We start from the raw sequence: 26,991 nt of genomic DNA on the forward strand, positions 1-26,991 counted from the left end.
AATAGGAGTGATTCCTATTGAAGTCTATGGAGGCGCCGGCTGCGCCCAAATCTAGCAACGCTGAAAAGCACTGCTCCGTTTTTTGCTAGGAGGGGGACCAAAAGTGCGAAAGGAGGTAAGGACCGAGTTGTGATCCGACCAAGGGCAAAATCCGCTGGTGGAGCTTGATGCACTAGCTGAGAGATTTGGAGAGAGAAAAATGTAGTCTAACCTAGCATACGATTTCCTAGCACAAGAATAAAATGTATATTCACGAGAGCCTATATTAAAGGCTCGTACCTAAATGCTTATAATATGAGAAGGCCTTACGATGTTTACAGGCTTCATTCAGGCCTGGAAACATTATGGCCCATATGCAATTAAATTTTTCTCCTGAGTTTTCTCCTAGGAGATAACTTTTATCTTCAATTTAAATTAACTTTTTAGCCCTTTGCAATGGAAAAAGTATCAAAAAATAGGTGGAAAAGTTCTGCCAAAATTACTTTGAGTATTTGTTTACTTACTAGTTATGTAAAAGGCATTTTATTTACAAGTTGAGAAAATATCACCTAGGAGAAAACTCAGGTGAAAAAGGGAATTGCATATGGGCCTATGTGAGAGAAGCTTAGCCATTATCATATACATCAGTAAAAGGCAACCCACTAAACAGATCCATAAGCATCCTGGAAAAAAGGCAAAAGTTGAGTAAAGCTTAATGAAGAAAACAACAGGAATTGCATTGAAGTTCACAACCATAAAACTTCTGGATGCACCAGGAGGATGCACGAGTGTCCAGGAAACCAACAGCTTAGGCAACCTCAAAGGTGAGGGGGCGGGGGGACAAAAAGGCAGACAAGCAACGAAAGAGGCATCACGTCATGTCAACTTCATGTCAACTCAAACTCACTTGAAGATTATATGAGAGTGTCAGGGAAGAGCAAAAAAACAGCCCCCCCCCCAAAAAAAGGAAACAAAGTTTGTGCCAAAAGTACAGTTCCCAGGGGAACTATAAATATAGTTACGTTTCCATGAAGGCAGGGGATCAATCATCACCACGTTGTTGTTGCGGGGTACTAGGAGAAAGGTTCTGTGTCCAGATAGGAGAAACAGCATGTCGATGTGGAGTTGACGATTTGGATGGAGAGGCAAGACCAAGATGATCCAAGTGTTTAGCTTCCTCTGAGGGTGTGGCGGCAGAAAGAAGCACACCATTGTGAGGAACTAGCAATTTAAAGGGGAATCCACATCGGTAACGAATTTTAGCAGACGAGAGTGTCAAAGTGATATTTTTCCTTGCTTTACGTCTGTCTAATGTAACACGGGATACATCTGGAATACATCCGGGAATATCTGCAGTTTCATGTCCTCAAAGGTCAAATCCAAGGCTGCACAGGCCGCTTGAAGGACTTTTTCTTTACGTAGAAAATCTTTATAGCACATCACGATGTCCCGAAGGAGGTTGATTATCTCGGGGTTTAGGGTGTAGGGCACGATGAATCCTGTCAAAAATAAAGGCATCAGGAACAATGTCTGGTAGGAGCATATGAAAGAATTTTGATACGACCAGAATCAGATCGGTATATGTTTCAGGCAGGCCTCTAACCTTCAGGTTGCTACGCCTATTACAGTTATCCAGATTCTCAGTCTGAATTTGTAGCAAATCAACTGATGACCTTAGTGCAACATGCTTTGTGCGAAGGGCTGTGTCTGCTTTATAAAGATTGTCCTACTTGGTTTCTAACCTGTCCGTGCGCGACCTTACCTCAGCAATTTCCTGCGACAAGGCCTCAGTGGTTTTGTGGAGTTCCATTTGTAGCTTACCGACAAACCTGTTATATATGCAGTCTAATGCGTCTTCTAGGTCCCGCTTGGTTAGTCCCACAGTCTCCGAGAACGTGAAGGGGAGCATCTGGGTGGTGAGAAGGAGCTTCACTTCTTTGAGTTTCTCAGAATTAGTTGTTTTTTGTTTGTCCACGCCCCTCTTGAGGAATGACCACAAATTCTCAATGGAAATAAGATCTGGGGAGTTTCCAGGCCATGGACCCAAAATTTCAAAGTTTTGGTCCTCAAGCCACTTAGTTATCACTTTTGCCTTATGACACGGTGCTCCATCGTGCTGGAAAATGCATTGTTCTTCACCAAACTGTTGTTGGAAGAAGTTGCTGTTGGAGGGTGTTTTGGTACCAGTCTTTATTCATGGCTGTTTTTTTGGCAAAATTGTGAGTGAGCCCACTCCCTTGAATGAGAAGCAACCCCACACATGAATGGTATCAGGATGCTTTACTGTTGGCATAACATAGGACTGATGGTAGCACTCACACTTTCTTCTCCTTACAAGCCTTTTTCCATTCACCAGTCCATTTACCAGTCCATTCACCATACTTTCTGCAGAAGATCAATCTGTCCCTGATGTTTTTTGGGGAGATAATTGGCTTCTTTGCTGCCCTTCTTGACACCAGGGCTGTGGAGTCGAGGAGTCAGAGTCGGAGCAATTTTTAGGTACCTGGAGTCGGGAAAAAATGCACCGACTCCGACTCTTAATGAATTTAAACTGTAATTAAAATAGAAAATATGATAAAATGTTCTATTTCTCAGATAAGTCATCATAAATTATATACACAATAATAGCTGTGCTAAGCCCCAAAAAATGAAATAAACCAATCAAAAGTAATTACTTATGCTGCTTCAATAAAGCAGTCCCTGTATTTTTAAAGTTAGATATACATATCTGATTGTAACTGTATATATGATGTGTACACAGGAATATTTTATTTATACTAAATAACATCTATGCTTTAAAGAGACTCTGTAACATTAAAAAGATCCCCTGGGGGGTACTCACCTCGGGTGGGGGAAGCCTCCGGATCCTAATGAGGCTTCCCACGACGTCCTCTGTCCCACGGGGGTCTCGCCGCAGCCCTCCGAACAGCCGGTGACTGTGCCGACTGTCAGTTCAATATTTACCTTTGCTGGCTCCAGCGGGGGTGCTGTGGCGGCTTTCCGTTCCGAACTACACGGAAATACCCGATCTCATTCGGGTCCGCTCTACTGCGCAGGCGCAGGACACTTGCGCCTGAGCAGTAGAGCGGACCCGACGGCGATCGGGTATTTCCGTGTAGTTCGGAGCCGACAGCCGTCAGAGCGCAGGAGCCAGGAAGGTAAATATTGACGTCACCGCTGCACGGACTCCACGGAGGGCTGCAGCGAGACCCCTGACGGATGGAGGACGGCGTGGGAAGCCTCATTAGGATCCGGAGGCTTCCCCCACCCGAGGTGAGTACCCCCCAGGGGATCTTTTCATGTTACAGTTCCTCTTTAAGACTAAAGCCTGATGTGTAGCTTTGTCACTAATAGAGATGGTCAATGAGATGCAAATAATTCTGTGTTGATGCTGGTTTATACAAATGTATGCACACCTTTTGCTCATGAAATCAAATAATTTGTTATGTTGTTAAAATTTGGTTTGGTGACTACGAATGAAAGGGTACCTGAGATGGATGAAAACAAAAGTTTTATACATACCTGGGGCTTCCTCCAGCCCCCTTCAGGCTAATTAGTCCCTTGCTGTCCTCTTCCACAACCTGGATCTTCTGCTATGAGTCCCGGTAATTCAGCCAGTCATCGCAGTCCGGCCGCGAGCTGCTTCCACAGCCAGGAGCGTTCTGCATCTGCGCAATATTACGCAGGTTTAGAACGTTCCTGGCGGCAGAGTGTGTGCATGCGCACTGCGCCCGACTGGCTCAAGTGCCTGGACTCATATAGCAGAAGAACCAGGTGGCAGTGGAGGACAGCGAGGAACTGATTAGCCTGAAGGGGTCTGGAGGAAGCCCCAGGTATAAATAAAACTTTCATCTGTCTAAGGTTTGTTTTAAGTTGCACAGTAGTACTATACTCTACATATGCACTCCCCACAGAGCTGCAGGGAATCCACTGCGAATGTTGTGCACATTGAACACAGAGGTGCTGTCTATCACCCATAAACTTGATTCAGATTGTACATGAAGAATGTGTAATGGAGGAAGAATCCACTCATTCTCCTGCAGAATACATGCACATCACTCTTACATGTACCCACAGTTACATTGGCTAGGGCCTGATAGATGTTCTTTGTTCCGACCTGTACCTTTTACAAGTACTCTTACCAAGGACTAGTTTTAGTCTATGACTAAAGGGAATAAATATGGCAGTCTCTATATCCTTCTCACTTCAGTTGTCTTTTAAAATTCCTAAGCGTTGGCAGTTAGAGACGAATTTCATGTTACATACTTTCAATCAACAAGATTGTAATATGCAAATTAGAGGAGTCGGAGTCTCCAAAACACATTATACTACTTCTCCTGAGTACAGCGATACCACATGTGGCACTTTTTTGCACCCTAACTGCGCTAAGGGGCCCAAAGTCCAATGAATACCTTTAGGATTTCACAGGTCATTTTGAGACATTTGGTTTCAAGACTACGCCTCACGGTTTAGGGCCCCTAAAATTCCAGGGCAGTTTTAGGAACCCCACAAGTGACCCCATTTTAGAAAGACAACACCACAAGGTATTTTGTTAGGAGTATGGCGAGTTCTGTCTAAGGTTTGTTTTAAGTTACACAGTTGTACTATACTGTACATATGCACTCCCCACAGAGCTGCAGGGAATCCACTGAGAATGTTGTGCACATTGAACACAGAGGTGCTGTCTATCACCCATAAACTTGATTCAGATTGTACATGAAGAATGTGTAATGGAGGAAGAATCCACTCATTCTCCTGCAGAATACATGCACATCACTCTTACATGTACCCATAGTTACATTGCCTAGGGCCTGATAGATGTTCTTTGTTTCTGTCTGTACCTTCTACAAGTATTCTTACCAAGGACTAGTTTTAGGCCTCGTTCACATCTATGCAGCGTAGATGGCCGTGAGATCGGAATGCAATGTGTACAATCGCACGCCATCTGCGCTGCTTCCCACTGCATTGCTGATCCCATCCATTGACACTGAATGGGTCAGCTCTACGCTTGCGGGCGGTATGCATGCAGCAGTACGCAAGCATATCATAGCACACTGTACTGCTACGCTGTGCAGTTGAACAGCAATCTATACCCTTCAGCCGTATTTGCATGTTACCACGTCATACGCGCTTCCAAATGTGCACTCCTCCAGTCCCTCCAATCCATGGGCATTCACGATCTCGCCCTGACCTGGCTTTCATCCTACCTCTCCAACCGCTCCTTCACGACCTCCTTCAATGAGTCCTCGTCCACCCCCAACCACCTCTCAGTGGGAGTCCCCCAAGGCTCGGTCCTTGGCCCCCTACTGTTCTCCCTATACACATCCTCCATTGGCAAGGTTATCTCCTCCATGGGTTTTAACTATCATCTGTATGCAGATGACACCCAAATCTATCTCCACACCCCTGACATATCCACCACTACCATGGACAAGGTCTCCTCCTGCCTATCTGCCATCTCCTCCTGGATGTCCGCTAGGTTCCTAAAACTAAATCTAGACAAAACGGAATTTATGATCTTCCCACCCCAGTCATCCCTGGACCTCCCAGATGTGCAGGTCACTGTTAACCACACTACTATTCACCCTACCTCTCAAGCCCGCTGTCTGGGTGTCACCCTGGACTCCGCACTCTCCTTCACTCCCCACATCCAAAACCTCACAAAGTCCTGCAACTTCCACCTTCGTAACATCTGTAAGATTCGCCCTTTCCTGACCCCTGCCACCACCAAACTCCTCATCCATGCCCTCATAATTTCCCGCCTCGACTACTGCAATGCCCTTCTGTCTGGACTCCCTAAGACCCGAATAGCCCCACTGCAGTCCATCATGAATGCGGCTGCCAGAATTATCCACTCCTCCCATCGCTCCACCAGGGCGGCTCCCCTTCGTGAATCCCTCCACTGGCTTCCTATCCAGTCCAGAATCAGATTCAAGAGATTGTGTCTGACCTACAAATCCATCCACAAAACCTGTCCAACCTACATTTCTGATCTTACTCAGAGATACACACCAAGCCGCTCACTCCGCTCCTCCAATGAACTTCGCCTGACCGTCCCCCGCATCACCCAGTCCCATGCACGCCTCCAAGACTTCTCAAGAGCCGCTCCGACACTATGGAACTCCCTACCTCCACCCATTAGGGCAGCCCCCTCCTTCAACACCTTCAAGAAGGCCCTCAAAACTCACCTTTTCACTCTTGCCTACCACCCCTCACAATTGCTCTAAACCCACAGCCGAACTCTGGTCCCCTACCTCTCGTGTCCATACCTCTCCCTCTAGATTGTAAGCCTTTGGGCAGGGTCCTCACTCCTTTTGTGTCCTACCTGATCATGCACCTCTATTACTGTGCACCCATGCTATGCATTTGAGTGAACCTAACTTGCCTAACTCCATGCTCCCATCCAGTGACTGACTAAGCATTACCTTGTACTCATACTGTGCTGTGTGATCTGGTTTTCTTGTATTCCTGTATTGTCATATTGCTGTTTGTCACCCCTAAATATTGTCTGTAACCTAAATTAATGTCCAGCGCTGCGTAATATGTTGGCGCTTTATAAATACAACAAATAAATAAATAAATAAAAAATAACAAGGCCTAAGTCTATGACTAAAAGTATTAGAGGCAGAAGATCAGCTGGATAGCCAGGTAACTAGTATTGTTTAAAAGGGAATAAATATGGCAGCCTCCATATCCCTCTCAGTTCAGTTGCCTTTTAAAATTCCTAAGCGTTGGCAGTTAAGAGATGCTTTTTATGTTACATACTTTCAATCAACAAGACTGTAATATGCAAATTAGAGGAGTCGGAGTCGAGGAATCCTAACCTGAGTCGGAGTCTGTGGATTTTTTTACTGACCCCTCAGCCCTGCTTGACACCAGGCTATCTTCCAAAAGTCTTCGCCTCACTGTGCGTGCAGATGCGCTCACACCTGCCTGCTGCCATTCCTGAGCAACCTCTGCACTGGTTGCACTCAGATTCTGCAGTTGAATCCTCTTTAGGAGACGATCCTGGCTCTTGCTGGACTTTCTTGGACGCCCTGAAGCCTTCTTAACAAGAATTGAACCTCTTTCCTTGAAGTTCTTGATGATCCTATAAATTGTTGATTTAGGAGCAATGTTAGTAGCCACAATATCCTTGCCTGTGAAGCCATTTTTATGCAACTCAATGATGGCAGCATGCGTTTCTTTGCTGGTCACCATGGTTAACAATGGAAGATCAATGGTTTCAAGCATCACCCTCCTTTTAACATGCCAAGTCTGCCATTCTAACCCAATCTGCTTGACATAATGATCTCCAGCCTTGTGCTCCTAAACATTCTCACCTGAGTTAAGACAATTACTGAAATGATCTCAGCAGGTCCTTTAATGACAGCAACGAAATGCAGTGGAAAGGTGTTTTTTGGGGATTCAGTTAATTTTCATAGCAAAGAATGACTATGCAATTCATGTGAACACTCTTAATAACATTCTGGAATATATGCAAATTGCTATTATAATAACTTAAGCACCAACTTTTCTAATTTCCAATATTTTATAGTCTCAAAACTTTTGGCCAGGACTGTACATTTTTTTCCTTCAGTGTCACTGTAAATCACTGAAGAGCATTGCTTTCCATGTCACCATGTTGAAAACCAACAAACTAAAAATTGCTGTCAGTATATCCTGAATTGCTGTCACGCCAATCCTGACCCATTAGCAACATCGCATACTTTTGCAGCTAAAACCCCATAAGGTTCTCTCTGTAACCTTAGTCAGCACTCTGTAAGGCTGAGGTACACAGTCTGATAACAGTGAGCTTAGGAACGTCCGTTTAGTTGAGATTCAACTGTTGAAGAACGGTATATAGATGATTTTTTTTTCTCTTCTACGCTCGGTTTGCACATAACACTCCCTTCCTCGTACAGTACAGCTACTGTAATGTGACGTAATCACTGCGCGGTCACGTGCTTCCTGGAAAAGCTCGATCCGGTGACGCAGACGGCGCTAGGAAGTGACGTGATAGCTCTGCGCCCCCTAGGCCGAAAGGCTGTGTGCGCTCTCTGTCATGGGGAAAAAGACGCGGGCCGTGCCGGGCCGGAGACCGATCCTACAGCTGTCACCGCCGGGACCGCGTGCTGCTACCCGGGAGGAGGCGGGCTCTGGATCTGAGGGTAAGGTCGGCCGCGAGGTGGCTCTATGGGAACTGTATGGCACGGGTTGGGTTTGCTTGGCTGCATTACGGTTGCCGCAGAGGTGCGGGGCTTGCTCCAGGGAGTGAGGTTGGGGCTGGGTTGAATCATTACCTGATTTGGTTTGAAGGGCTGGGCTGATTCCATTGAGTGAGTTGGGATAGGAGGAAGCTGAGTGATGAGGATATTTCCAAGGCAGAATAAAAAAAAACCCAGATATTAAAAAGAGGGAAGCCTCTGGAGACCACTGTTACTTGGGACCCTATGTTTTTCATGACCATGCTCCTCGACGCTACTCTAGTTTAGGGGACCTAGCAGGAAACCTTGGTGCTAGTCTACTTTAGGGGATGCAGCAGGAAACCTCATAGGGAACCGTTCTCCAATCAAAGCACCTTCTTACACTGCAAAGCCTTGTGATTAGACAAATAGCGTGAGTGTAGTTCACTACAACCTACTGGAAACCTAGCAGTTCGGGAGGGTGCTGTCCATCCAATCACATTAGTTGATTTTCCCTATGAGTTTTCCTGCTGCGGTCCCCTAAAGTGTAGTGCTGAAACCTCATAGGGAACCGTTCTCCAATCCCAACACCCTCTACAGCATGAAGTGTTGTGATTGGCCCAGTTGTGTAGGCGTGGTTTACTTCAACCTGTTTTAGAGGGTGTTGTCCACTCAATAACAGCAGAATTTCCCAATGAGGTTTCCTGCTGGGTCAACTAGACTAGAGCCCGGTTCAACAGTTACAGCACCCTCTACAGCAGGGGTCCCCAACCTTTTTCTGATCGGGGACTGCTATCCAACCAAATATTTTACTGGGGGGGGGGTGTGTGTTACGTGTTGGGGGCTGTTGGGTGGTGCGGCGGCATAGCAAGCATACTTGTCCCAGTGGTTTAGTTACCGCAGTATAGCTAGTATAGTGCCCCAGCATAGGTAGTATAGTGCCCAGTATAGCGCCCCCCCCCCCCTCTGCTTATATTCCCCTTACCTCCATGCGTATTATTGTGCTTCACAGCAGCGTGCCCCGTGGCTGCTGTGATGAGGAGGGAAGCTGGAGAGCGGTTCCCCTGGTAACGGCGATACACATCGCCGCTACAGGAAGCCGCTCTCCTGCTTTCTGCTTATCACAAAAGCCACAGGGCGCGCTGCTGTTAAGCACAATAACACGCATAGAGGCAAGGGGAATATAAGAGAGAAAACGGCGGCCGCGAGGGGAAGGTGGGGGCAAGAGGCTAGACCCACGAACCTCCAGTGGACCGGGGGTTGTAGAGTCTACAGCACAAAGCATTGTGATTGACCTTAGAGTGTGGGTGTCATTTACTTTAACCTATCTGAAAGCTAGTAGTTTTAAGAGGGTGCTGTCCACCAAATCACATACTGGAATTTCCCTATGATGTTTCCTGCTGGATCCCCTAAAACTAGACTAGTACCCGCTCCTCTTTATGTAAAAGTGCAGATGTACTGTGCCTGCACAAGTTTGGCACATGCCTTTGCGGTAGCACTGGTCTATGAGCTGATTTGGCATACAGGGCTGAGGAGTTGGAGTAATTCTTGGGTACCTGGAGTTGGAATTTTCGTAAACTGAAGAGTTGGATGATTTTTGTACCTACTCCACAGACCTGTGACATACAGGCGCAGCCGTACTTGCGTAGGTTGTGCGCATTTTGCAGTGGCCTTTATTGTAGCTGGTCTAAAGGCACATACACACGTCCAACATGCACATGACAAACATGACGAGTCACATGACCTGTACATACACCTAGACGGCTAAACAACCAACTCAATTAACATTGAGTTAATTGACTACACATTCAAAACAAGTACAAGTCTTTCAAACAACTTGTACACACACACCAACTGCATATCAGACCAACATAGATCTCACAGTTCGATTAATCAAGCCGCCTGTTATCCTTTGCTCATCAAGTTGTTTGCACGCATACACATGCCTGATTATCATCTGACTTTAGTCTGTTGGATGATGATCAGGCTGCAGGTTGGTCCGTGTGTACTTAGCTTTAGGTACACCGGTATAATATTTATGCTGTCTAATTAGCACCTTGATCTGCCACACCCATGAGGTGGGATGGATTGTCTCAGCAAAGCAGAAGGGCTAACTAAAGCCCCATACACACGCTCAACAGCGGTTTTTTATGCAGCACAATTGTCAAACAACTTTTGTTATGAAACAAGTTGAAACAACTAAAAAAAGTATTTTGCTATTCTTCAAAAAGCTGTTAAGAAGTCAATCCAACAATCGGATTGACTTCTTATCAGTCTTATCAGCTGTTTGAACAATAGCAAAATACTTTTTTTTTGGGGGGGGGGGGGGTTGTTTTGTTTTTGTTTCAACTGGTTTCACAACAAAAGTTGTTTGACAATTGTGCTGCATAAAAGACCGCTGTTGCGTGTGTGTATGGGGCATAACACAGATTTAGGCCAGAAACCCACTAGGAGTGATTTTCTGAGCCCTTTGCGATTTGAAAACTCTTGCTAATGTAATGCTGTGGATGTGATCCCACTTGAGCGATGTGATTTTATAAAAATTCCCCATAGCATTGCATTAGCAAGAGCATGTATTTTATTTTTTCCACTTTGGGTACACTTAAAAGACACCTTAGTGCAAATTGAATTAAACGGGGGGAGGGGTTTGCAGGCATGTGTTATGGTCTATCCTCATGCCCACTGCTCCCCCCCCCCCCCCGTTCTCCTTCATCCTCCTTTGTCAGTGTCTACTGCCCCTCCCCCCCCTCCCCAAACTTGCTGCCCGGTCGGGAGGGTCACTGCTTACTGCGGAGGCACTGCCTGGCAATGGCACCACACGTCCTTCATTGCTTGTCCGGGAGTGCTCTTCACATATGCTCTGTCACAACTACATAGTGTGAATGCGCAGAGTGCTCACGGCGCGTGATCATGGAACGCGTGTTGCCAGTCAACGCCTGCGCAGTAAGCGGCGACCCTCCTGACCAGGAAGTAAGTTCAAGGAGTCAGTAGACACTAGGGCTCAACAATTTTCGGTTTAAAAAGGAGCTGTTAGGAATAGGGTCTCAGAGAAAAAAAACACATCAGTAGATAAATACTTGCTGTACTTACATAACATATGCATTGCACTGTTCACGTTTTGATTGCGTTGATTTTTATATAGTATATACAGAGATTTATGTTCCTGACAGTTCCTGCCCGGTTCCATTTTTGACTGTCTGTGTCTGAAGCCAATCGTGATGTAATATCCTCCCTTACCCTGCTTTCCACTCTTCCTCCTGATTTAGTACTCACTATCTGATGGCCCGGCGTTGCTCGAGTATGTATTTGGCTGGTGTTGGCTCCCTCCTCCACACACACACTTTTCTAACTCTAAGGGCTGGAACCCACAAGAGCGTTTTTTTGAGCATTTTGGCAGCGCTGCGATACGCTAGCGTTTTGCCAAAACGCTCAGCTGATGTAAATGGTTGGGGCAACTTCCACAGGAGCGTTTGCGTTTCCCAGAAACGCAAACGCAGGACCTGCAGCATTTTGGGAGCGTTAGTGCTTCAATGTAAAGTATTGAAACGCTAGCAGAAACGCTCAGCAAAACCTAAACTGAGCGGTTTTGCTAGCGTTTTGCGGTTCAGCACACTGTAACAAAATTAAAAATAATTCACAGGACCAATCAGGATAAAAACGCAAAACGCTACACAACCGCTGAGCAAAAAAATACACTGTTGCAAAACGCGACCGAAAACGCACATGAATCCGCTTGCAAACCGGCCAGACAAAACGCTAGCTGTTGCGTTTTGCGGATTTCAGTGGGTTCCAGGCCTAACACATAATTACTCAATTACCTAGTTTGTAAGCTTTGCAGTGTTTGGCAGCAATAATTTGCATTGAAATGAAAAAAATCTGATTGGCTGTGGCTCCACCCTCTTTTCTGAATTTAAACCCCAGTCCCCAATGACCAACTGTACCCGGTTTCAAGCTTGTGTCCTTAACCGTGCAAGAAAGGCAGCAATTAAATATTCTATTTTTATATATTTTATGATTAATCCCAGTCACCCAGTGACCAACTGTCCACAGTTTGAGAACCCTACCATTAACAGTGTAAGAATGGCTGCAGTTTACATTTTCCCAGTGAAATTTGTATTTTTTCTAAGCCCACTGATGTCCTGGCGTTGCCCGTGTATGTATCTGGCTGGTATTGGCTGCGCCCATTTTTCTAACCCTAACACACAATTACTTAATTACTCAATGACCAAGTTTGTGAGCTTTGCAGTCTTTGGCATCAATAACTTGCATTGAAATGAAACAAATCTGATTGGCTGTTTGTGGCTCCACCTCCTTTTCTGAATCTGAACCCCAGTCACCCAAGGACAACTTTACCCGTTTTGAGGCTTGTGCCATTAACAGTGCAAGAATGGCAGCAATGACATTTTCCCCTTGAAAATCAATAGGTGAATTTTGATTGGCTGTTGTAGGCTCCACCCACTTTTCTGAATATTAATCTCAGTCACCCAGTGACCAACTGTGCAAAGTTTGAGAACCCTGCTATTAACCGTGTAAGAATGGCTGCAGTTTAAGTTTTTCAGTGAAATTTGTATTTGTCTCTGCCCACTTTTTGGTTATGGGAATAAAAAGTATCCTACCGTATTTTTCGGACTAGAAGACGCTCTGGACCATAAGACGCACCTAGGTTTAGAGGACAAAATTCAAGGGAAAAAATAATTTACTAAACCTGGTGTGTCTATGGTGCATGGGCATCTTATGGACCTTTTCCTCCCAATTATTATTTACCTCTTGTACCTTCCTTGAACCTTCTGTGTCCTCTGTCCTCCTAGGTCCCCTGGTGTCCGTGTCCTCTTTCCTCCTTTCTCTGTCCCATGTTCTCTGTCCCTCTGTCCCCGTACTCTCTGTCCTCTATCCCCTCGTCCCTTCTACCCTCACCATGTCCTCTAGTGTGTTAAATACTTTGTCTGGCATCTCTATCCCTGTGTCCTCTATCCCTCATCTCCCTTCTATTTCCATGTCCCCCTCCTCCATCCTCATGTCCACCAGTGAGTTACATACATACATACAGTACATGTAGCAGGGCATCTCAATCCCTGTATTCCACTGTGTCCTCCATGTCCCCTGTCACTCATCTGCTGGGCATCTTAATCCCTCTGTTCCTGTGTCCCCATCTCTTTTTTTTTTCTGTTCTATTGCTGATGTCCTCCTCTGTCCCTGTGTCAGCCAGTGCATTTAATACTGTACATACTTGTAGCTATTCCCGTTCTTCATGTCCCCATGTCTTATGTATCGTCTATTGCTGGTGCTCGCCGGTACACCTGGCCGTTGTCCTCCGGCGCCCCACGTGTCATCCAGCCTTTCAGATTCAAACTGGCAGCCACGCAGCTTCCTCCATTCAAAAGTCACAGGACTGATCTATGGGCGGGACAACAGCTCCATCAGTGGGGCCAATCAGTGCACTCCCTGCTACTGAGGGAGTGCCGTGATTGGCTCCAAAGACAGACTGTGCTCCCGCCCTCGGGACTATCGGGTGCTGTTTGATTAGAGCAGAAAACATCGAGCAGCATGATTGGCTGGCTGGGGCAGCGCCCCCAGCCTGATTGGCTCATAGATCGGCAAAGCTGTGCACGTTAATGTGGGGAACTGTGCGCCTCCTAGTTTGTGTCTAAAACGCTGGCAGGCACCGGGATGGAGGAGGACATCGAGATCGGGAAATACGTGATGGGGACACACAGGACACTGCGATCAGGAAATAAGTGATAGGAACATGCAGGACACCGCGATCAGAAAATAAGTCATGGGGGACACGGAGTACACCGCAACACAGCTCAGCTACAAGTATGTACTCGAGCACACTGGTGGACACGGACGGATGAGTAGGACATCGGGATAGAAGGGAGAGGCGGGAAAGGGGACACATAGGACACAGGAACACAGGGATTGAGATGTGCGGCTGTCTATGGCGGACACTGACTGAGGCAGGCACAGATCCAAATATGTAGTATTCAGACTATAAGACGCACTGACTTTTCTCCTCCACTTTTGGAGGAGAAAAAGTGCGTCTTATAGTCCGAAAAATACGGTATATGTTATTCCAGGTTATGTACTATGTGTGTGCCAAATTTCAATTAAAATCCATTCAGCTGTTTTTGTGTGATCAAGTAACAAACATCCAAACATCCGAACTTTCCCATTTATAATATTAGTAGGATTAGCCCTCCCAACTCCTAGCCCTCAGACACTCCCACGAAGCTGAAGTCACCCGCCCCTTTAGTACAGGTTGTCAGATGTTGCTGCTGCCCCCGCCCCCTACAGTAGATAGATTATATCTGTAGATATACAGTTTATATCGATATGTTGGAAGACCCCCAGATGTTCGCAGCTGCCACTTTACAATCTGCCTGTCTTGGAAGCAGCAGGGTCACTCAGCCGCACCCCCTCCCACTGGGAGATCGACCGCCAGATTCCGTCCCCTGTCAGCTCTCCCCCCCGCTCCCAGCAGGAGCCTGTGCGATTATCTTCTCCCCCCATAAACAGGTGTGGGTGTCTCCCCCCCCCCCTCCAGCAGAAACAGGTGCGGATGTCTTCTTACCCCAAAAAGCAAACCCCGAGAGCAGGAGCAGAGTACATCTCAAGACTTCCAGCGCCGCCACCGAAGTTTCCTCTGTCGCCGTGCATCTCTCTCTCTACTGCTCATGATTCCTATCATGTGACTCACAGGTAACTTTCCGGCAACCACTTGCCAACCGCCTTAAGCCGCATAACCACGCCTCGGCTGCAGGCGTGGTTATGCGGCGATCGCGTCATTCGTGACACGATCAGCTGCCGGCGACAGGCTCCACCCCCCTCGCGCAGTAACCCGCCGGCCATTCAGAAGCACCGGCGGAATACTAGCTACCAGATCGCCGCCATACAAGCGTGTAATACGCTTTGTAATGTATACAAAGCGTCGTATACAGGCTGCCTCCTACCCTGGTGGTCCCAGTGATCGAGGGACCACCAGGGCAGGCTGCAGCCACGCAGGTAAGCACCCAAGCACACTAATCTCCCCCCCCCCCTTCCCTTGATCCCCCACAGCACCCCTCAGACCCCCCCTGCCCACCCCTCAGACCCCTGTTTGCACCTAATCATCCATCAATCACTCCCTGTCACTATCTGTCAGCGCTATTTTTTTTAACTAGTCCCTAAACTGCCCTCTGGGGGCTCCTGATCACCCCCCACACTTTCAGATCCTCCCCCTCCCCCCCCCCTCCCCCCCGGTGTACTGTATACATCTATCCTCCCTTGTAATCACCCGTCAATCGCCCTGTCACCACCTGTCACTGCCTCCCATCAGATCGGACCCTAACCTGCCTCTTACGGGCATCTGATCACCCTCCCACACCATCAGATCGCCCGCAGACCTACCCTCAGATCACCTCCAAAGTGCATCGTTTACATCTGTTCTGCCATCTAATCACCCACTGATAAGACATGTAGCACAATAAATTTGGACAAACATGTATACAGAAATTTTACTTTATTTGAAAAATGTCAGCACAGAAAGTAAAAAATCATTTTTTTGAGACAATTCATGTCTTTTTTGATGAATATAATAAAAACTAAAACTCGCAGCAGCAATCAAATAGCACCAAAAGAAAGCTGTATTTGTGACAAGAAAAGGAGATAAAATTCATTTAGATAGTAGGTTGTATGACCGAGCAATAAACCGTGAAAGCTGCAGTGGTCTGAATGGAGAAAAAGGCTCTGGTCCTTAAGTGGTTAACCAGCTGAGCGGTCTGGACGAGCTCAGCTCGTCCAACACCGCCAGCGGCTGCCGCTCAGGCCCTGCTGGGCCGATTTTAATGAAATAAAAAGCAGCACACGCAGCCGGCACTTTGCCAGCCGCGTGTGCTGCCTGATCGCCGCCGCTCTGCGGCGATTCGCCGCGAGCAGCGGCGAAAGAGGGTCCCCCCAGCCGCCTGAGCCCAGCGTAGCCGGAACAAAAAGTTCCGGCCAGCGCTAAGGGCTGGATCGGAGGCGGCTGACGTCACGACGTCGGCTGACGTCGATGACGTCACTCCGCTCGTCGCTATGGCGACGATATAAGCAAAACAAGGAAGGCCGCTCATTGCGGCCTTCCTTGTTTGTTCTGGGCGCCGGAGGCGATCGGAAGATCGCCTCCGGAGCGCCCTCTAGTGGGCTTTCATGCAGCCAACTTTCAGTTGGCTGCATGAAATAGTTTTTTTTTTATTTAAAAAAAACCCTCCCGCAGCCACCCTGGCGATTTAATCAGAACGCCAGGGTGGTTAAACTGCAAATTGAAATGCGATTCCAGTCTGCTTAGGAACACAGTGAGGAAAAACCCAGCATGCAGAACTGTTTAAAACCAGATCGTGTGTAGTGTAAAAGAGCCCTGAGGGAAAGAGGCTTAAATCCCCATCTACACGATACGATTCTTTATACGATTCTATTTACGATCCAATTAAATCCAACATGTCCGATCGGGATTCGATTCAATTCGATTTGCCATTGTTTTGCAATGGCAAATCGAATTGAATCGAATCCCGATCGGACATGTTGGATTTAATCGGATCGTAAATAGAATCATAATCAAATCGTATGGTGTAGATTGGGCTTAAAGGTCACCTGAAGTGTGAGAAATATGGAGATTGCCATGTTTTTCTAATAAAAAAAAATGTAAATTGCCTAGCTGCCCTCCTGATCCTCTGCCTCTAATACTTTTATCCATGGACCTGGAACAAGCATGCAGATCAGATGTGTGAAGTCTGACTGGATTAGCTACATGCTTTTTTCAGGTATGTATTCGAGATACTATTGTAGCTAAAGATACCAGAAGGACTGCCAGGCAGTGGTATTGTTTAAAGGGAACCTTAACGGAGACGGATATGGATTTTTTTCTTTTAAACAATACCAGTTGCTTGTCAGTCCTGCTGATCTCTTTGGCCGCAGTAGTGGCTGAATCACATACCTGAAACAAGCATGCAGCTAATCCAGTCTGACTTCAGTCCGAGCACTCGATTTGCATGCTTGAGGGGCTTTGGCTAAAAGTATTAAGGCTCATACACACATCCGACTATAGTCTTTGGAAAATGAAAGATGACAGACCAATCTTACCACCCTTCATGTAGTTTGAGAGCCATACTCTACACAGTCTTTTCTATGTAGCTGAACTCCACATCAAAAAAAAAAATCTTTGCAAGATGCTGCACACACAGATGCTGTACAGACACAACAGATCAGTATCTGCAAAAGATCTGTTCCTGCCAAAAATCCATTTCTGCAAATTGCAATGATAGTCTATGAAACCTGCAGATCATCATACACACATGATTTAACTGACATTCATCTGCAGATCAAGCAATCATCCGCAGATCTGAAAATCCATCCTGGTGGATCTGATCTGCAGATGAATGTCAGTTAAATCATGTGTGTATGATGATCTGCAGATCTCATAGACTATCATTGCAATTTGCAGGAATGGATTTTTGGCAGGAACAGATCTTTTTCAGCTACAGATCTTTTGAGTGTGTGCAGCATGTTTGTGTGCAGCATCTTGCAAAGATTTTTTTTCTGATGGGGAGTTCAGCTCCATAGAATAGACTGTGTAGAGTATGGCTCTCATACTACATGAAGGGTTGTAAGATTGGTCTGTGATCTTTCATTTTCCAAAGACTATAGTCTGATGTGTGTATGCACCTTTTAGAAACACAGGATCAGCGGGAGTGTCAGGCAACTGGTATTATTTTAAAAGGAAAAATCCATATACTTCTCAGTTTAGGTTCAATTTAAAAGGAAATAAATAAGGCAGCCTCCTTATCACTCTCTCCTTGAGTTCACTTTAAGCTGAGCCCACAGAGTTAGTGGGGATGACTGGACTTGTTCCATATGCTGAGTAAGTAGGGATGGTCAATGCAGGCGTAGCAGGAAGTGACGTCAGTGGAGCGCACGCTGGCCTGGAACGAGGAAGAGGTGAGTAATCCCCGCCCGTTGCCTCTTACGAATAGCTGCAGCCACAGCACGGACCTTTTTAAAGCTGGAGGGGAGCGGAGGACTGGGGACCCAGGCGAGGGAGGGGGGGGTCCGACACCCCCCCTCCCCGCTGCTAGGCCCAATACCCCCTTCCTGCCCGCTATCCCCTCCAGCTCGGGCGGCCCCCCATACACATGGACGGGCGGGTGTCGCCTGAGGCAAAAGTTTCACCCTGCCTCATGGGCGGGCCGGCCCTGGGTCAATGAGATGCATTCCTTGTTAATGCAGAATTGTCCATTTTGTGTGCAAATTTATGCAGCTAGATTTAATTAGCCCATTTTTAAGACGCATAAAGTTGCATAGAAAATTTGTGTGTGTGCCTGACCTTAAAGGTGGGTACACACGTCAGATAAAAGTCTCTGGAAAATTAAAGATCACAGACCAATTTTACCCCCTTCCATGTAGTATGAGAGCCATACTCTACAGTCTATTCTATGGAGCTGAACTCCTCATCAGATAAAAATCTTTGCAAGATGCTGCACACAAAGATGCTGTACACATTCAAAAGATCATTATCTGCAAAAGATCTGTTCCTGCAAAAGATCAGTTCCTGCAAAATGCATTCATAGTCTATGATATCTGCAGATCCTCATACACACCTTGTTTAACGGACCATCATCTGCAGATCTGACAATTATCTGCAGATCTGAAGATCCAACCTGGTGGATCTGATCTGCAGATAATTGTCCGTTAAGCAAGGTGTGTACAAGATCTGCAGATATCATAGACTTTGAATGCATTTTGCAGGAACGGATCTTTTGCAGGAATGTACAGCATCTTTGTGTACAGCATCTTGCAAAGATTTTTATCTAATGGGGAGTTCAGCTCCATAGAATAGACTGTGTAGAGTATGGCTCTCATACTACATGGAAGGGGGCAGAATTGGTCTGTGATCTTTCATTTTCCAAAGACTTTTATCTGACATGTGTACCCACCTTTAGTATGGCCCTCATGCCTGTTTCACATTAAAATCACTTAGTAGTTATGGTTTTACAAAGCTATTTTCCTGTCGATTTTAAGGGAATGTGCAATTTTGCATAATTTCTTCAAAGTGCAATTACTCTGAAAATTGTGCATACAGCGCAATAGGGATTTTATACAAATCACAATGCTGCAGTGGGATCACCATCACAGGATTGCATTAGCATGCCGAAAATGTGAACCAGCCCACAGCATGTTTTATAAGTATGTCCTGGAATGAAGTGTTTGGATTCCGCCGCCAACTTTGGTAGGGCTGGCTTACATTCTAGGGGTGGATGAGCAACCCCTGCTATTTTGTGGCACTCTGCAATGCACATCCTGCTGTAAGGGAAAAGTGGTAGGACCATGGATGAAACACTGGAGGCTTGTAAGTGCCCCCATGGGCTATAGACCCGTACATAGACCAAATGGGATTCGGCTGAGGTGGCCAAGAACCACCTCTGTCAAGAATCGGCATCACTTCAGCTGTGCGAATGGAGAGACCCCCCCCCCCATAGAGCAGTGCACATCACTCGTGATGCATCTGCACAGTCTTGGCCCTGCAATGTCCCAGTCAAGCGACATTGATTGAGAGTTGTGTACAGGCCTTTAATGTGCTGTTGGAATTTTATGTGACTGACCTGTGCACGGATTGTTGCAGCCAGCTGGGGGGCCTCCTGAAGTTTGTATTCACTTTTTTCTTTGGTGGTGTGTTTTTTTTTTTTTTTTTTTTTTTCTTAACCAATCTTTATTAACGTAAACTCAGCAGAAGTTGAAATGAACATGTCATTGGTAGAATATACAGTACAAGTAAAATTGTCATACAGAATTCAGTAACGGTAGACCAACAACAAATGTACAGTTGAACAAGTTGCACAGCAAAAACTATACATTAAAAAAATCTCGTGTCATTTATAAGTGCATCTTGTGTGTCATTTATAAAACGGGGACAATATATATTTTGTTCCAGTTATGTCATTTACTGCTAGTCATGCCACATAACAATCTATCCCTAATTAAAAGTGGATCTACCAGTTCAGGTGTGGTCAACCATTTATCCCATTATTTTTACAAATCTATCAGCTTTTCTACTATGGGCATGTACTATTTTCTTTTCTTAACCACTTGCGGACCAGGCCCATTGAATCAACGTCCAGCAGGTGGTGGTACCATTCTGACCGGACGTTGATTCAACGTCCTGCGCTGACAAACCGTCCTGATGCGATCGTGCGCACCCGGAGGGGGAGATTAAGCTGTCATATGACAGCTGGCATCTCCCCCGAGTGATCAGCAGCCATCGCGTATGGCTGCTGATCACGTGATCACTACGATCGCTGACGGATTGTAGTGATCCACTTTGACAGCGGCAGCGGCAGGGGGGAAAGAAGAGTATCCACTCGCCGTTCCAGCGACGAATGGCGCCCCCCCTCTGCTCTGGCTGGCATCTCTGCTCCGTCTGACGTCAGCGTCGCGTCTCGGCTTGATGACGTCATCAGGCCATTTAGGCGGCCTGTCCCGAAGTGGTTAAAGTACACCCGTAATGTTAAAAGGAAAACAAGTTAGATACTTTCCTCAGTAGGGGGAGGGCTCTGGATTATCCAGAGGTGTCCCTGATGTCCACGACCTCTCCACTGCCAGCTCCAACCCTCTTTCTCTTTGCGGCCGCACTCCCCTCCATTTATGAGGGCAGCTGCACCTGTGCAGTAGCATGGAGCTGCGCGTGAGATGTTCCATTCTACTGCGCAGGGGCAACCAGGGCTGTGGAGTTGCTACAAAAATCATTCAACTTCGACTCCTCCGTTTATGAAACCTCCAACTCCAGGTACCCAAAATGGCTCCCACTCCTCGACTCCGACTCCTTAGTCTAATTCTTACCAGGGTTGTGGATTTGGTAAAAAAAAAAATTCATCAGTCTCACTCCTCAGTTTATGAAACCTCCCAACTACAGGTACCCAAAATTGCTTGGACTCCACAGCCCTGGTGCAACCATCTGTGGCATTAATTTGTGTTTTTGTAATGTTGAAGTGAACTAGCGTGCCTTGAGGCACTGTTGCAGGCACAGGTAGAACATACATTCATATTGTGTCCTGGCCAAGATTTGAAACGTGCTCTAGGGCTGCAAGGTGAGTTGGAAGAAGCCTATCCGACTGGCTCCAGTCAGGTAAGTTTAGAAGGACCTTTCGCTGGAACAATGGTGTGGAAAAAGATACTGGAAGGCTTTGAGGTACTTCACAAGGTGGGATTCACACTTGTCTAAGGGCCTGTTTCCACTACATGCAGATTGGATGCAGAAAAACTGACTCCAATAAATGCCTATGGGCCTGTTTCCACTAAGGCTTCTTGCACACCAAGACGTTGCGTTAGGTGCTAAGTTAAGCTCGCATAACGTGCACCTAACGCAAGGCCTGGTGCTCTTCGATGTGGACGTCAGAGTGAGCCGCGTTGTGCAGCTCACTCTGGCGTCCGTGATGCGTACTCTTGGACGCATGTGGCATCACGTGGTCCCGCCGGCCAATCGCCGCACAGAGCGGCCGCACCAGGAAGTAAACACTGCATGTCACAACGTGCAGTGAATATTAATTAGCCATGTGCCTGGCCGCTCTCCGCTCCTCCCCAACATGACTGAGCATGTGCAGACAGTCTAACGCGGCTTAAGCCGCTGTAACGCTATAGTATGCTGCACTTTCGGAAGAATGTGCAGCGTTACATGTAACGCAACGTAGGCAGTGTGAACAGCCCACTTGTGTTACATTGCTGTGCGTTGGGGGAGCGTTACAGGCTGCACTAACGTGCGCCTGTAACGTCTTATTGTGTAAGCAGCCTCAATGCAGTTTTTCTGATGCAGATTTTCCCATATGCATTTATTGGAGTCAGTTTTTCTGCATCCATTCTGCATCCAATCTGCGTGTAGTGGAAACAGGCCCTAACAGTTTTCTGACAGGTCTGCATTGCTCTCAGTTGTTCTGCATGTGAAAAACGCATTTCAGTGTAAACTAGCCCAATGATTAACATTGGTTCTCAGTTTTCCTATGCTTAAAAAAAACACAGAAAAACAGACAAGTGTGAATCCAGCCTTAAAAATTAACATTAAAATATAAGTTGGGCATTGCCTGAGCGAGACAAGATCGGCATGTAGAATACATCCAGGTTTAGAAAGTGATGCACTCATCATAGATAAGTCAAAAAGGTATAATATTGTTTGTTACACATCTACCCGTGTTTTCCATTTGAGTTGGGTACGTGCAGAACCAGCCCCAGGTCTTTTTGTATCACATTTATATAATGTCTCTCTTTTATGCTATAAACCAACAGATGCGGTTTTTTTTTTTCATTTGCAGACGAAGCAGATTCTCAGAAGGTCACAGCTCCTTCCACCACAGCGATGATCCCAGAAGTCCAGCCCACAGTAGTGAAGCCTACAGGTAAACTATTCATAATTGTGAGCTGACTATACAGCATCTTGCCTGTGTCTGATACAGCGGTACATGTCAGGGCTTGCCCACAAATTGTCAAGGAGTGATCACCTAGTATTCCAGAACGCAAATGTGAAAAGATTTGTGTAAGTCAGGGATTCTCAAACTGGGTGGCGCAGCACCCTGGTGCGCCTCGATCACTTCCCAAGGGTACCTCAGCATTCAAACCCATCCTTTGTGCATTACCAACTTGATGACTAGAAGGGGAATGTGGCCAAATAAGCATCACTAGCTACATGGAAGGAAGTAAATGCTGCGTTTCGGTAGTTGTTTGCCCAGGAGTTATTTGACAAAATATCAAGGTGCCCTCACCCTAAAAAGTTTGAGAACCACAGGTGTAAATTGAGTTTTCCCAGTTACAAATTTGGTTGTAGTCTCCTCTTCCTTGAAGGATAAGGGAACATGTATAAATATATACAATAAGCTGTAAATTGCCCCCCTGATCAATATGCATTGCTGATTTTGCAATTTTTGTTTCCATCTCTTGAAGTGTATCCATCATTATACTGTTCTTTATCTCCAGGTGGTCTTTGTTTGCTTGGTGCATACACGGACAGTGATGACGAAGACGGGGACTCAGCGGAGAAACCCAAGTTGGCCCCTGCTAGAAAAGGAAATCCTTCTGCTGACATTGATAGCACTCTGGCCAATTTCCTTGCAGTAAGAATTCTAAATTTCCATGCTCTAATCCACCCTGCCTGTAATGTGTGATGGTAGCAGACAGTGTCAACTTGCACATGCTGCTGATCTATAAATTTCACCTGCACTACAGGTTGTGCAAACTCAACTCATTTAGCTGAAAAGATCTGTGATGATTTTTGTGGACCGTCTGCAGGTAGTCTGGGACAGCAATGCATGAAAAGTGCAGCAAAGGTGCTTGTATTCCCCTTTTAAATAGGAGGCTTGTCACTAAGCTTATACAGTAGTTTGCAAAGTATTCGGCCCCCTTGAAGTTTTCCACATTATGTCCTATTACTGCCACAAACCTGAATCAATCTTATTGGAAGTCCACGTGAAAGACCAATACAAAGTGGTGTACACGTGAGAAATGGAACGAAAATCATACATGATTCCAAACATTTTTTACAAATTCATAACTGCAAAGTGGGGTGTGCGTAATTATTCAGCCCCCTTTAGACTGAGTGCAGTAAGTTGCCCATAGACATTGCCTGATGAGTGCTAATGACTAAATAGATTGCACCTGCGTGTAATCTGTCGGTACAAATACAGCTGCTCTGTGATGGCCTCAGAGGTTGTCTAAGGGCTGGAACCCACAGGAGCGCTTTTGGCAGCGTTGCGATACGCACTTTGCCAAAACGCTGGGCCCATGTTAATGGATGGGGCAACTTCCACAGGAGCGTTTGCGTTTCCCAGAAACGCAAACGAAGGACGTGCAGCATTTTGGGAGCGTTAGCGCTTCAATGTAAAGTATTGAAACGCTAGCGGAAACGCTCAGCAAAACCTAAACTGAGCGGTTTTGCTAGCGTTTTACGGTTCAGCACACTGTAACAAAATGAAAAATTATTCACAGGACCAATCAGGATAAAAACGCAAAACGCTACGCAACCGCTGAGCAAAAAAATACAATGTTGCAAAACGCGACCGCAAACGAGCATGAATCCGCTTGCAAACCGCTCAGACAAAACTCTAGCGGTAGCTTTTCGCATTTGCTGTTTTCAGTGGGTTCCAGGCCTTAGAGAATATTGGGAGCCACCACTCCATGAAGTACAAAGAACACACCAAGACAGGTCAGGGATAAAGTTATTGAGAAATTTAAAGCAGGCTTAGGCTACAAAAAGATTTCCAAAGCCTTGAACATCCCACGGAGCACTGTTCAAGCGATCATTCAGAAATGGTAGTATAGCACAACTGTAAACCTACCAAGACAAGGCCGTCCACCTAAACTCACAGGCCAAACAAGGAGAGCGCTGATCAGAAATGCAGTCAAGAGGCCCATGGTGACTCTGGACGAGCTGCAGAGATCTACAGCTTAGGTGGGGGAATCTGTCCATAGGACAACTATTAGTTGTGCACTGTACAAAGTTGGCCTTTATGGAAGAGTGGCAAGAAGAAAGCCATTGTTAACAGAAAAGCATACAGTGGAGGAAATAATTATTTGACCCCTCACTGATTTTGTAAGTTTGTCCAATGACAAAGAAAAGTCTCAGAACAGTAGCATTTCAATGGTAGGTATATTTTAACAGTGGCAGATAGCACATCAAAAGGAAAATCGAAAAAATAACCTTGAATAAAAGATAGCAACTGATTTGCATTTCATTGAGTGAAATAAGTTTTTGAACCCCTACCAACCATTAAGAGTTCTGGCTCCCACAGAGTGGTTAGACACTTCTACTCAATTAGTCACCCTCATTAAGGACACCTGTCTTAACTAGTCACCTGTATAAAAGACACCTGTCCACAGAATCAATCAAGCAAGCAGACTCCAAACTCTCCAACATGGGAAAGACCAAAGAGCTGTCCAAGGATGTCAGAGACAAAATTGTAGACCTGCACAAGGCTGGAATGGGCTACAAAACCATTAGCAAGAAGCTGGGAGAGAAGGTGACAACTGTTGGTGCGATTGTTCGAAAATGGAAGGAGCACAAAATGACCATCAATTGACCTCGCTCTGGGGCTCCACGCAAGATCTCACCTCGTGTCAATGGTTCTGAGAAAGGTGAAAAAGCATCCTAGAACTACACGGGAGGAGTTAGTGAATGACCTCAAATTAGCAGGGACCACAGTCACCAAGAAAACCATTGGAAACACATTACACCGCGATGGATTAAAATCCTGCAGGGCTCGCAAGGTCCCCCTGCTCAAGAAGGCACATGTGCAGGCCCGTCTGAAGTTTGCCAATGAACACCTGAATGATTCTGTGAGTGACTGGGAGAAGGTGCTGTGGTCTGATGAGACCAAAATAGAGCTCTTTGGCATTAACTCAACTCGCTGTGTTTGGAGGAAGAAAAATGTTGCCTATGACCCCCAAAACACCGTCCCCACCATCAAGCATGGGGGTGGAAACTTTGCTTTGGGGGTGTTTTTCTGCTAAGGGCACAGGACCTTGCGCAAAAGGTGGATCAGCGCAACACCAGGCCGCCTCCGAATGGCCTCCAATCAGAGGTGCGCTGAGCCCCCCCAGAAACTACAAACGCACCTTGAACCCAAACGGAAGCTCTGCATATACACCAAAAGCATGGCTGTTAAGTGTGAGCAGCTGACCAAAAACGAAATAAATTAGTACATAGCAAGGAAATGAACAGCGCTACTTAAAAACAGGCAAGTGCCTACCTGCAAAAGAGTGCAAGCCCCACTTGTGGAGTCGAATACACACCGAGCATACACATGACCTGTCTACCACTGGAGGAGGATGTTAGTTTCCTGTAACAGCTTGCATGCAACCTATTAAGTACTCGTCCCTCCCACTGCGAAGAAGATCGATCCTCCATGGGAGGGGCCTAACACTAACTAAATCCTAACCTATGTATTTGCATAGCCTGGGTGCGGCTAATCAAATAAAATCAAAAATTGAAAATTGCGCAAAAGGTGGATCAGCGCAACACCAGGCCGCCTCCGAATGGCCTCCAATCAGAGGTGCGCTGAGCCCCCCCAGAAACTACAAACGCACCTTGAACCCAAACGGAAGCTCTGCATATACATCAAAAGCATGGCTGTTAAGTGTGAGCAGCTGACCAAAAACGAAATAAATTAGTACATAGCAAGGAAATTAAGGTGCGTTTTGTAAAGTGGAAAACTTTAAAGGGGTTGAATACTTTTGCAAACCACTGAGTAGTTGGCAGAAAAATTCTCCCACAGCCAGCTGTTAGCTGCTTATGTTTTAAAGCTGACCTGAACTCAGAACTTCCTCTCTGCTCTAAAAGATCCACATCATAATAACCTTTAACCTCCCTGCCGTTCTAATTGTCTGCTGCGCACGGCAGCGGGAGTTTTTTTTTTTTTTTTTTTTTGCTTTAGCATGTAGCTAGCCTAGCCCTTCGCTATCCCTCCGACCCCTCCGGCGCTATTACCCGACAGAAAATCCTGTTCTGAACAGGATTTCCTGTATGGGCTTCCCCCGTCGCCATGGCGATGATTGGACTGGCGTCAGACAGAGTCCCGATCCACCCCTCAGCGCTGCCTGGCACTAATTGGCCAGGCTGCGCAAGGGGTCTGGAGGGGGGGGGGGGGCGAGCGGCGGCGATAGGATGTTACAAGCAGCTAGCAAAGTGCTAGCTGCATGTAACAAAAAAAATTATGCAAATCGGCCCAGCAGGGCCAGAGCAATCCTCTGCGGCGGGTGACCTTGAGCTGAGCTCGTGATAACCGGCAAGGAGGTTAAAGAAATACATTTCTTTGATACAGCTAATATAAATCCAGCAATACATCTGTCTACTTCCTGCTTT

At 46.3% G+C, this 26,991-nt stretch overlaps 1 protein-coding gene across 1 annotated transcript in view; it reads left to right on the forward strand.

The window, feature by feature from the left end:
• Nucleotides 1-7,867: 7,867 nt before the first annotated feature.
• FNBP4 (formin binding protein 4) overlaps nucleotides 7,868-26,991 on the forward strand; it is a 50,454-nt gene continuing 31,330 nt past the window's right edge. The window contains exons 1-3 of the mRNA XM_068260114.1: nucleotides 7,868-8,129; nucleotides 22,454-22,537; nucleotides 23,112-23,248. Coding sequence (XP_068116215.1) covers nucleotides 8,024-8,129; nucleotides 22,454-22,537; nucleotides 23,112-23,248 — 327 coding nt within the window. The 5' untranslated portion in view covers nucleotides 7,868-8,023. The remainder of the gene's footprint in view (nucleotides 8,130-22,453; nucleotides 22,538-23,111; nucleotides 23,249-26,991) is intronic.

This window comes from Hyperolius riggenbachi, chromosome 11, assembly GCF_040937935.1.
Source record: "Hyperolius riggenbachi isolate aHypRig1 chromosome 11, aHypRig1.pri, whole genome shotgun sequence".
NCBI classification, from domain to species: domain Eukaryota; kingdom Metazoa; phylum Chordata; class Amphibia; order Anura; family Hyperoliidae; genus Hyperolius; species Hyperolius riggenbachi.